Genomic DNA, 12,023 nt, shown 5'->3' with positions numbered 1-12,023 from the left:
AGGTTAGAATGAGATACAGAAGAGGAAGATAATAATAATTTTGTCTCTGCCTCTTTCTTGTACACACATGATCACACAAACATGTCACAGAAAGTCATGGGTTTATAAATGCTGACCGGGTCTGTCCTGGCACTCGTCTGGGGTGTTCATTAGTCTCATCCTGGGCTACACTGATTTATTACTCCTCTCTGAACTCCTCAGAGACAAATCCAGCGCTCTGGGTATAATACCACACCAGCATGCACAAAAATTCCACGGTTATGGTTTCCGTGACAACTTAGAATATCCCAATAGACAGCCAAGGGAATCTCGTCTCTGAGTTGTTGTCTCTCAATAAGCCTGGACAGCTGTCATACTTTTTCTAATTTTTTTTCTTTTTTTTAAGTCTATCAGACACTTAATAACCGAATACATTTTTATAATTGCTCCCCAGATAGATGAGCCTATGCTGTCTCTCAGCTCCCTCACTCCGCTGCCCTTATTTAAAACTAATTGGCCCTCAAGACTGCCTCACTAATACTAGCTCAACACTGCCCTCTGTGGATGCCAGGACTGATGACACTACATTTAATGTCTGAACTGGCAAGAATTTGTGTTTGTGTGTGTGCGTGTGTGCGTGTGTGTGTGTGTGTGTGTGTGTGTGTGTGTGTGCGTGTGTGTGTGCGTGTGCGTGTGTGTGTGTGGATTTGCATACCAAAAAAGACATGTAATCCTGAGAGAGAGGCTCTTAATCCATTTCTAGGAGAATGGTTTAGAACTCAGCTGTCCATACCTTTGCATACCTTACTTGCGTGCTATTGTATTTTTGTGTGAAGTTCTTTTGCAGGGATAAATTGTGTTTAAAAGGTGAGGTCTATCAAAGGTTTAATGATAGAAACATGTACAATGGCATTCATATACAGAATCAATATCAATATCTAATGGAGCCATTAGTCATTTTTATTTTTGATTTTTCTTGTGATTGGATAAAATACCATTATAATAATATCTAGTAGCCTGAACGTATCGGAAATACTTTATTTTAATCATGACCACCTCCATGAGTAGGACCTGCACATTAGAGACAAAAACTGGTTTATTCAGGGACTACAAACAGTTTGATTCTTCATCTCATGTGAGTTGCACTTAATTAGTTCAAAGTAATAATAAGTAATCACTTTCATAAATATTCGCTCTTATATCTTGGTGTTAAATATGATTGATTGTTTTGTTAAGGTCAATTGTATTTGTTGGGGCATAGTGGCGCAGCAGGTAGTGTCGCAGTCACACAGCTCCAAGGAACTGGACTTGGAGTCCAAAAACACCTTTTGATAGGTAGATTGGTGACTCCAAAATTGCCCCTGGCAAATGCATTCCTGCCTTGCGCCCAGTGATTCCAGGTAGGCTCTAGACCCACTGCAACCCTGAACAGGATAAGACAATGAATGAATGAATAAATTGTATTTGTGCTACCCAGACTGCATTTGGGGTAGGTGTACACTTGTATTCCTGTGTATGTTTTCTATGTAATAGAATAGAAAGTAAATTAATTTATGTAATCATGCTTGTTTTTCAGCTGTTGACAGTAAACCCAGAGCACCGGTTCTGCAGTCTGGCTCACATGCAGACAGCCCCATACCTCTCAGACATCAACTGGGATGCTGTCTATGGAAAGCAGACAGAGGCTGGATTTGTTCCCAATGTAGGAGCAGTTAAACACATTACACAGTACACAATGCACAATGTAAATCAAAGCTTGTTGTGCACAGACCACATCCTGTGTTCTTCCCAAGTTATAGATTTATGTTACAAATGTTGCTTCCGTTACTTACTGTTCTGTTTTCTCTGCCATATCTTTATGTGTGGGTGAAAACAGAAAGGCCGTCTGCATTGTGACCCTACCTTTGAGCTGGAAGAGATGATTTTAGAATCCCGCCCCCTTCACAAGAAGAAAAAGCGTCTGGCCAAGAACCGATCCAGAGATAACAGCAAAGATTCCCAGTCTGTGAGTTCACATGACCTCAGAGCTTTGTTTCTGTTGGAACAAAACCTTGTATCACCAAAATGGTACATTTAAAGTAACACTAGGTGGTATGTTTTTTACCTTATAAGGAACGCTACATAAGATTTTACAGCACCATCCTCAAATCAAAGGGGGGCTGGCTGCAGTGCAGGGAAGGGACTTGGTTTCTTTCCTACTGTCCTCCAGAATTTACATAGGGCAATTTCTGTAGTTTTAACCTAGAATAGAAATGATTTCAGGACAGTGCTGTAATAGTGAATAATGCTCTGCAACTGTAGGGGGAGCCCAAGAGCAAAAATACCAAATCTGATGATGCTGGCCCTGTGATGCACTGACACCCGTGAGTCCAATGATTCTGGGTAGGCAATAGACCCACCACAACCCTGCACAGTTACAGATAATAAATGCATATTAACTTTCAAAGGCTAATGCTACAGGTTACAGGTTTTTTGTTATTAAATTTGCTTCTTTAATTCTTTACATAAGACAACATTGTGCTGTGTTAAATCTGTTCTGTAATTTAATAATATATCTTCTGGTCAGAACTGGATTGGATTTGTGGTTGTTTTTCTTTAATATTTGAGCCAGCATTTTCTGAATGATAATGTGGGTACAGGATCATTGCCATCTTCATTCGGGTTCATGCATTTTTATTCTTGGATATATTCTTTACTACCTTTAAGTCTCAGAACTCTCTTGCCAGTGCAGTTTAACCTATTACAACCATGTCTGAAGACTGGAATTGAGTTATATTTATCCCTTATTTATGTTTTGCACTTGGGAGGAAATTAATTCTCTTTCAGTTTGATTGACAAACTTAATCCCTGGGCTGAGCAGAAGCTTGTAGGTTATCTTACTCAGAGTCCCTCACGTTATTGTAGACTGCTCCAAACTACACAGCAGTGAGATTACTGATTCTGGAGTGAAGCGCCTTCTCTACTGCCAGCCTCTTATGCAGATCCGCATGTTATTAAATGTAGTCTTTAGCAATGCCATTGCTGATTCTTAAGCTGGAGTTCAGTTAGCTTCACTAAAAAGAGGCTCCTCCGAGTCTGGAGCAGGAGCTGCATCCTCTATTATTACATGGATGATTAAATTATGAAGCTTTCAGTACTGTTTTCAAGCCCCTCAGCACTTTTTTTTTATATGAAGCAAAAAAATGTTCCCACCTGGAGCATCCAATCCCAGCAATCCCTGGTCTGAAGTAAAGCCAACTGCCTGAAGACCATTGGGAGAGAGCGCTGTGTAATCTGTATGTGTTGATTGTTTTTGTAACAAAGCCTCTGTATTATGTATGCAACTGACCCGTTGCTGCTCTTGTGCTTTTCCGTAGGAAAACGATTATCTACAGGAGTGCCTTGAAGTTGTGCAACAAGAGTTCATGATCTTCAACAGAGAAAAGTGAGTTAGCATATAATAAAATATATATTTAATATGCGGGTCCTTTTACTTTTGTAGTCAAATTACAATTGTCAGTTTTAATACTACATAGTGATAAAAATGGGACAATGTTTGTATTACAATTACAATTACAATTATATGTTAAAAAAATGCTTTAAATCTTTATATCTCTTACAAACTTGTACCCCTCATATAAGCAAGCCGAGTACATATTATATCATCAAACAATCTAATCAAGAAAGCCACCCTGTGGCCTGTTTTAGTGGTCTTTATTTATGACGTTTAATTTGTCTGTGAGGGTGGCATGGTGGTGCAGCAGGTAGTGTCACAGTCACACAGCTCCAGGGACCTGGAGGTTGTGGGTTCAAGTCCCATTCAGGGTGACTGTCTGTGAGGATTTTGGTGTTTCCGCACCCTGTAAAGGACTAGCACCCATTGATTCCGGGTAGGCTCCGGACCCACCACGACCCTGAACTGGATAAGCAGTTACAGACAATGAATGAATTTGTCTGTGTTTTATGTCAGCCCAAGATCTCTATTGCTCCCTGTCCAGGCTCATAGCAGGTATCTTTGTGAATGCATCACTAACTTATGGGTTAAATGGTTGAAAGTAATGGGAAAGTTGACACCAGGGGTTACCACATGGTGCTTTTCCACGCGTTTTGCACACTTAATGTGGAACATTTTAACACATTTCTGCAAAGCAATTTATGTTGTAACCAGAAAATTTCATTCCCTGCTGGAACCATAGAAGTGTTGGATTGTCAGCATGAACTGTGATGTTGTCGATGAACGTGTCAAGCTTAAAAAACTCCAGAAAGTCTCAAATATAATGTTAGCACAGTGGAGCCTTACAGTTCATTTACAACATGTTGTATAAATGACTGTATAAATGCTTTTTCCCGCTGTCCACAAGCTCAGGACAGCTCAGAACTCAACAAAATACACACAAATGTATCTCACACTGATCTGAACCAGCTTTAATGTCTGACCCTTTATCTACGGTTCTGGCACTGGCACTGAATTCAGCCACAGTGATGCTGGAACAGAGTGAATGTCCCTGGCTGATGAGGTATCCTTTTTTTCCCATCTAAACACCCGGAAACATGGGCAGGTTCACTAGCACAAAGGTTCCAAGAATCAGGAACAGAACCGTTCTTTTTCTGTAAAAGTGCTAGCACAGAGTGGGAGAGATCATCATATCACATTTGACAACAGCCCCCTGCCAGTAAAGTGCTATCTCAACAAGTTTATGGCACTTAGGATTCTCCTTCTTAAAGGGTCTATAAATCTCTGCACCATGCTACAACAGAAGAATCAGAAGTAAAGCTATTCATGCTGCAAGCTGGATTGTCAGGACCATGTGTCCTGGGCACACTGAAGACATTGATCAGTAACAGCCAAGGAAAACTGCTGTCATAGACAGAGAGCTAGGCAGACAGAAGTTTGACATCCCTTGTTTGCAGGACACACAGCTGGCAGAGTACAGTTCCATCAGCGAGGCCAGCTACATCATCTTTTGGCAAGGTCTGCATGATAAAAGACTAAACCAGAGGCATCAGTTAGACACCACCATCACCAGCCACGTGTGAAAGATGGGTGCATTTTCTATTCTGCTTAGTTACTATAGTGCAGACTCTGAAACTGACCACTCCCACATGGCTTACAGAGATGTGCAGTGAACTCAACTATAACAGAGCAAAGTTGTTGAAGAAAACCTATCCCAGCCAAGTGGTCCCACCTTCATAATGGCAATACCTTGAGCTACTCTACCCAGAATATCATCACTAGTCACTGAAGAGATAGATAAGCTGACAACATTGGAAGAGCAGAAAACCTGCCTTTCTACAATAAATCAACAAATTTGTTTGTCTTTGCTGGGAGTAAGGTTATTCCAAATTACATGTGATTTGCCAACATAGTAATTCTGTACAAGAACAAGGGCGACTGCAATAATTGCAGTAACTACAGTGGCCTCTTCCTTGTTAGCATTATGGTCATTTTAAAGCCCCCCCATTTTGTCCCTTACATACTGCATAAACCCAGAGACACACAGTTTTAGAGCTGGTAAAAGCACAGGGGACCTGATCATCTCAGTATGCCAGCTCTGCAAATAGTTTTGCAAATAGTGTTGCACTCTGTGCTACCTTGACTTAAAAAAAGCTTTCAAAATCTTCAACATTTTCTTCTTACATATTTCTTCAGTACATATTTAGCACCTAAAGTCACAACAAGGCAGATTTCTGCAACTTCCTCATCTGAGAGATGCTGTTTGTGAATGGTGTAGCTCCACACAGAAGCTCAACTGCAATACTTCACTGACCGCACTTCTATCAGCCTGAAGAAGACCCACATCCAAGCACATGACACAAACTTCCAGCTTGGCATTACATTCATTTCCCAGACCCTCAGGTTGGTGGACTGCTTTAACTACCTTGCTTTCACAATATCCACCTTCTTATCCATGGACACAATGTTTGACCACCTGATCACCCAGTCAGCAGCCACTCATTTCCAGCAGAACAAGACAGTGTGGAGCAATAGCCACCTGACTGAAAACAACAAGATGCAGGTATACCAGGCCTGCATTCTCAGCATACTCCTCTAGTGAAGCAATTCAATTGCTGCCTCCAAGACAGGGGGTGTGATATTTGAATAGGGCAAATGGATCACTGGGCTGAGTACTAACTTGAGCTGTACTCTACCTAAAATGTCATCACTAGCACAATCCTGACTGCCATCCTAGATCTACCAATCATTGTAGGGCTAAAGTTCAGCAAAGCTATGATTGCCTAGCTTGTGAGGAGGCTCCAGTGGCATTACTACTGAGGTCCTTACCTTCACTAAGAGAAGGTCTGTGTCCAACATTACATGTGACATGCCAACATAGTCACTCAGTACAAGAACAAGTATAATCACAGCGACAGCAACAAATACATTGTCCTTATTAGCAGGGGATGTGCCTACCTTACAGCAAGTTATGCAGTAATGGTTTGTCCTCTGCACACTTCAGACTGTATTGACACAAACAACAGGTAGGCCATTGAATAACAACAAGCAGCTTGTAGAACCTAAGTCCATACTTGCCACCAAGCTGGCTACCAAAAATGTTGAGTAACAACAAACAATCTCTGTCCCACCTGTCTCCAGCTACTTGTCACAACAGTCAGCATGCATAGCACTGTAGAAAGTGCTTCAGTAGATAGTGACCGATCCTCTACTGATCATTTTTTGAGATGCTACATGCCTTCACTTAGAATTAAGAGCTGATTATTTTTCCTGCATAATCCGCCCTCTCACACACATGCTATTTTTTAGCTGTAATTTGTGTTTCATATCACTTACTCTATTTTTAGAGCTCCTACATTTTTATGGCCTTTTATCCCTGGCCTGTAACTAATTGCCACTGCATCACCAAACGCTTTTGCCACTGTCTCTGTGCCTCTGTGTGTGTTGGGGCTGGGATTTCAGGTGATTTCATCCCTGTTTGGCTACTCAGGGTGTTTGTTTTTTCAAATCGTTGTGGACCATACAAATGAGCCAGGGTTTGTCATGCTTGCACAGCTTATATATGGTCAGATAAGACTGCTGACACGCTGACACTATGCAAACAATGATAGCTCATATTCATAAAGAAAACATGCCTAGTTCTTCTTTTTTTTTTGTAAGAACATGCTAAAAACACAATAATTATTTATGCTGACGAGTGAGTAAGAAATATGCTCAATGTAGACTACAATGCATTAAAACCCATTAGACTGCAATACAGTTAATATTGCACTGACTCTGTACTTGGTTTTCCACACTGTCTGCAGATTCTGCACAAAGGGAATCTATGGTGCTAAAATAACTGTTTCTTTTTGACTCAATATTCTTTCCATTCTCTACAGTTGCGAAGCTGCTGTTGGTCATATACAACCCCTCCCACCACCTTTATGATTTGTATACAGTCAGAGGAGCAGTTAATTTAGGGACTGCTCCATCCTTGCTGCAGTGAAGAGTGCTACAGGAGGTTTTTCATCCCCACCTCCATTACACTGTACAATTCTACACTATGCAGGAGGAATTAGAGCCATAATTATTTTTGCATTACAATTCAGTGCTCCTCTGAGAGAGTGAACTACTGCAGTATTGACTTATTTATTTGCATTATGCTTTATTTTAGTGTATCTCAGTCACTTGTATTAGTTAATTACTGTGCTTTATATAGTTCTCGCGTTGCCAGTTAATTTTAGATATATGTCATAGTTTCACTTTAATTAAATATTGCACTATATCCAGTTCTAGCATTGCTAGTTAGATATGGCATTGTCTCATTTTGTTTAGTGTTATTAGAGTTATTGCTGTAGTGTCCTGTTAACTTGAGTGTTTTTATGTTTGTAGTGTTTCTAAAAAAAAAATATCCCTAGGGATCAATTAAGATATCTATGTGTCTAGTGTCGGGCGGCACGGTGGCGCAGCAGGTAGTGTCGCAGTCACACAGCTCCAAGGGCCTGGAGGTTGTGGGTTCAATTCCCTGTCTGTGAGGAGTTTGTGTTCTCCCCGTGTCCGCGTGGGTTTCCTCCCGGTGCTCCGGTTTCCTCCCACAGTCCAAAAACACACGTTGCAGGTGGATTGGCGACTCGAAAGTGTCTGTAGGTGTGAGTGTGTGAGTGAATGTGTGTGTGTCTGTGTTGCCCTGTGAAGGACTGGCGTCCCCTCCAGGGTGTATTCCCGCCTTGCGCCCGATGATTCCAGGTAGGCTCTGGACCCCCCGCGACCCTAAAATTGGATAAGCGGTTACAGATAATGGATGGATGGATGTGTCTAGTGTCCAACTGTCTAATCTGTCCAAACTAATTAACTATACATCCATTCATTGTCTGTAAAGGCTTATCCAGTTCAGGGTCACTGTGGGTCCTGAGCCATTGGGTGCAAGTAAGGAACACACCCTGGAGGGGGCGCCAGTCCTTCACAGGGCGGCGCACACACACTCACACATTCACTCACACCTATGGACACATTTGAGTCACCAATCCACCTACCACGGGGAGAACCAAACTCCTCACAGACAGTCACCCTGAGCGGGATTGAACCCACAACCTCCAGGTCCTTGGAGCTGTGTGACTACCTGCTGTGTCATCATGCCACCCCTAATTAACAATTGGCATTACAGAAATGTATCTTTTTTTTATCTATCCAACCTATCGCTCATTTTGGCCTAGCCAATTTGCCCTCCATGACGGGTAAGGTCTATTTAATTACATTAAGCATGATGCAAAAGTAAGAAGTTGTTGCAAAATGGTACAACCAAAAAAAACCAGACTTATGAGCAAATATGCAAGATATTACTTATTTATTAACACTTAATAAAGAAGTATTTTAAGATATATTTTCAAGATATATTATTTATATTTAAAGATAAATGTTTTATGTTTTATCAAGTGTCCATTTGTCACAAAAGGTTCTTTCTTATAGTGTGTAGAGGAGGCTTGTGCTTGTCTTTATTGATTAACAGACACTGTGAGATAAAGGACAAAGTGGCAATCAGAAAAGACAGAAAATAATTTCACTATTGTGATCATCTACTTATATGTAGTGTACAATATACATATACTTCGGGGCTTTTGGCAGAACATCTCAGACTGAAATTTTGGCTACTCAAAAGTGTCCATAGTTGTGTGTTAGTGAATGAATGTGTGAGTGTGTGATGCCCTGCCGTGCACCAGTGATTCCATGTAGGCTCCGGACCCACCATGGCCCTGAACTGAAAAAGCTTTTACTGAAAATGAATGAATGAATGAATGAATGAATCAATCAATGATTGATTGGAAAGCAATTGCCATGTACTGACACTAGTTGATGTTATGAATGCACTAAAATGTGATCACTTGATTTTCAGAGCATTTTGTAATTCCATGTTGTTAACATGTAAATAATATGCACCTCTATAATTAATTAGTCATTAATGACCATTCCCATTTTTCTGCTTTTCTGTGTTTGGCAGGTTAAAGAGGAGGCAGGAGGAAGGCTGCATGGGTGGAGAGGGGGAAGGAGCAGAAGGAGAAGGGGAAGTAGAAGGCGACCCTGACAGAGAAGGGGAGGAGGCAGAAGGAGGCACAGAGGACGAAGAAACGGAGGCAGAACCTGAGACCTCCAAGTTGAGCATGTGTGGCTCGGTCTGCTCATCCCCGGGCAGCTCTTAGCACCTCCTGCTTGTCTCTCAGACATCAGTGCACTTACCATGCCTTTAAAGCTCCTCAGTGCAGCTCTCTGACTGCATACAACACAGAGAGACGGCATTAGAGCCAGAAACGGCTCCTTACTCCTTCCCAAGTAGCATTTACCTCAGTACGGTTTGGGTTATGCCTGTATGAGTGGCAACATGTCCTCTTTCTCTTTCTCTCTCTACATGACCCCTAGAGTAAGCTTAAATTCTATGCAACATAACTGTACAGCATGATGTAAAGTAGACATTTTAGAGGTAACAAAACTGCACAGATGCTGCCTGAGAAATCCATGATGACACCCAGAGCAACAGGACTCTGCTGCATGAGTGTTCACATGACAAGGGCAGCACCATAAGGATGAGCAAATGCTGTTTTTCTGCAGAGAGAGTGGTTAATTATTGAATAGGTGAAAGCTCTTGAACTTTAGACTTAGCTTTGTTGGCTTTTTCAGCTCATGCCGCAAAAAGCAGGTTACCACTTACTAAAGGTTCTGCATTCATTTCTATAGAGGCAATAGTGTTTTAACAGGTTAAAGGGCAAAATGCTTGGCACTCGGAAAGTATCACATCTACGTCGCCTGCCATGTCTCTAATGTTTTTGACACGTTTATTGCAAGCAAAATGTGATTCTTGTTGCGATATTTTTAAGAAACTAAACACAGAACTTAAGATTCATTTTCTAAAACCTTGCATCAGTATCTATTATGATGTTAATATGAATTAATATTTTTTGTAACTCTCTGTAAGCTTGCTGCTTCTTGCCAGAACTCTCTCCGCCAGTGACCTTTTGCCAAATCAGTTTGTGTTTCTCCCTCTGGCTGTTAAAGTTAAGATCCTTCATCTTGATGATCTGGTGTTCAAATGTAGAGAATGCATCGGTGTAGATAATACCACAGTATGCTTGCAGTATGTACCCTAATAACCTTCCATTTCTGCTGCTTATCAACTGATAATTACTCATCCTGGGGTGTAGGCTTAATTTACCTCTATAGGACTCGATTTTAATATTCTATTTAATTAAGTTAATTGAGAATACGTTTGACAGTATGCCTTTTTATGGAATGGGAACTATGTTATTGCTGTTAATGTGGGTTAAGCATTCCCCCTAGTGGACAAGACGGGGATTTTCTTTAGACTAACGTTCTCATAGTTTGTGAATATGACAGTCGTTGTTTTAAGGTGGTGCAATTCATTTCAGTTGTGACATGTGGGAACATGTAGCATTCTCCACCTTAAATCAATAGCGTCTATTTCTGTAAAACGTGTATATAGCTAAAAGCAAAACATTTTCTCCACAGTTTTATGTGGAAGCGCTTACCTGATCTAACAAGCATAAATTAATACACAGAGAAAAAAATAGTAAAATAAACAAATGGCACTTTATGACGCAATGTCTTCATACAGTGACATTTAAATTAGATTCCCAAGTGTGCAGGCACAACTTGTAGGCAAATACGCCAAAGCTTTTGTACCATTTGCATAACCATTTCTAAAAAAAAGAAAGAAAAAAAAAAGAAAAAAGAAAGAGTGCCTGTGTGTCTTTGCATTTGTGTTTGATGTATGTTTGTGTCTGTTTTATTTTGTGAGTTTGTGTGTGTGTGTTTGTGTGTGTGTGTGTGTGTGTGTTTGAGTGTATGTGTGGGGGTAAGTGTGTAAGTAGTACATAGGACCAATGTAACATTTGTAAACAAGCATTTATTGTAGTTAAGTGAAAACATGGAATGTTTATGAAGTTAAACATATTGTTAGCCTCAAGTGAATATTAATGGGGGAAAATCACTGTAATTTGGTTTAAGAAATGACTGTTCTGAGACCATAGAATACTAAATAAATATCTGAATTTTTGCATGTACCAATATTTACAATGGGATCTTGCGGAAGGGCAAAAAGCTGTGGGTTCTTCCTATGTCTTTGCTACTGTGTTAAAAACGTACTGTTAATCACTGGGATGATTGCACCACTACTCTCCTCTCGTTTTCCATAATCTAGGACTGCTTTATCAGTTGAAGATATTGGAGTGTACAAAGCAAAGCATTGCCTCCAAATAAATATGGATGGCACAATATGTATGAATAGATATTATTTAACTTTTGGTATCCAATAGATTGTTTTCATGATACTGAATATATTAATAAAATGTTTAAGTGCATTGGCTCTGTCTATTCACATAGTAAATTAATATTTACATTGACAAACCATATGTTGTGTATATAGAATGTAAAATGCAGAATGACATATATTCTGAACCATTTTAGAGACACAGACATGGTGTAAATAGTTGTTAAATATTCAATGTCAAGTTGAACATTAGTGGAAAGCAACTGTAGGTTTTTTTTCTTTCTTTCTTTAATGTTTCTACAAATCAGTACAGTTGTCTTTAGTAGTCTGTGCACTCTCTCTCTCTCTCTGGAG

General features: G+C 40.3%; 1 protein-coding gene across 2 annotated transcripts in view; it reads left to right on the top strand.

The window, feature by feature from the left end:
- Window positions 1-11,512, top strand: part of LOC136705422 (serine/threonine-protein kinase 32C-like) — a 165,236-nt gene extending 153,724 nt beyond the window's left edge. For both annotated transcript variants that reach the window (XM_066678984.1, XM_066678983.1), the window contains 4 exons: window positions 1,556-1,681; window positions 1,856-1,984; window positions 3,336-3,403; window positions 9,390-11,512. In XM_066678984.1, the coding sequence (XP_066535081.1) occupies window positions 1,556-1,681; window positions 1,856-1,984; window positions 3,336-3,403; window positions 9,390-9,588 (522 nt within the window). In that variant the 3' untranslated portion in view covers window positions 9,589-11,512. The remainder of the gene's footprint in view (window positions 1-1,555; window positions 1,682-1,855; window positions 1,985-3,335; window positions 3,404-9,389) is intronic.
- The last annotated feature ends 511 nt before the right edge of the window (window positions 11,513-12,023 follow it).

Source organism: Hoplias malabaricus, chromosome 8 (genome assembly GCF_029633855.1).
Source record: "Hoplias malabaricus isolate fHopMal1 chromosome 8, fHopMal1.hap1, whole genome shotgun sequence".
In the NCBI taxonomy this organism is placed as follows: domain Eukaryota; kingdom Metazoa; phylum Chordata; class Actinopteri; order Characiformes; family Erythrinidae; genus Hoplias; species Hoplias malabaricus.
Note: the sequence above shows the minus strand (reverse complement) of the source record. Positions and strands in the feature narration are given on the sequence as shown.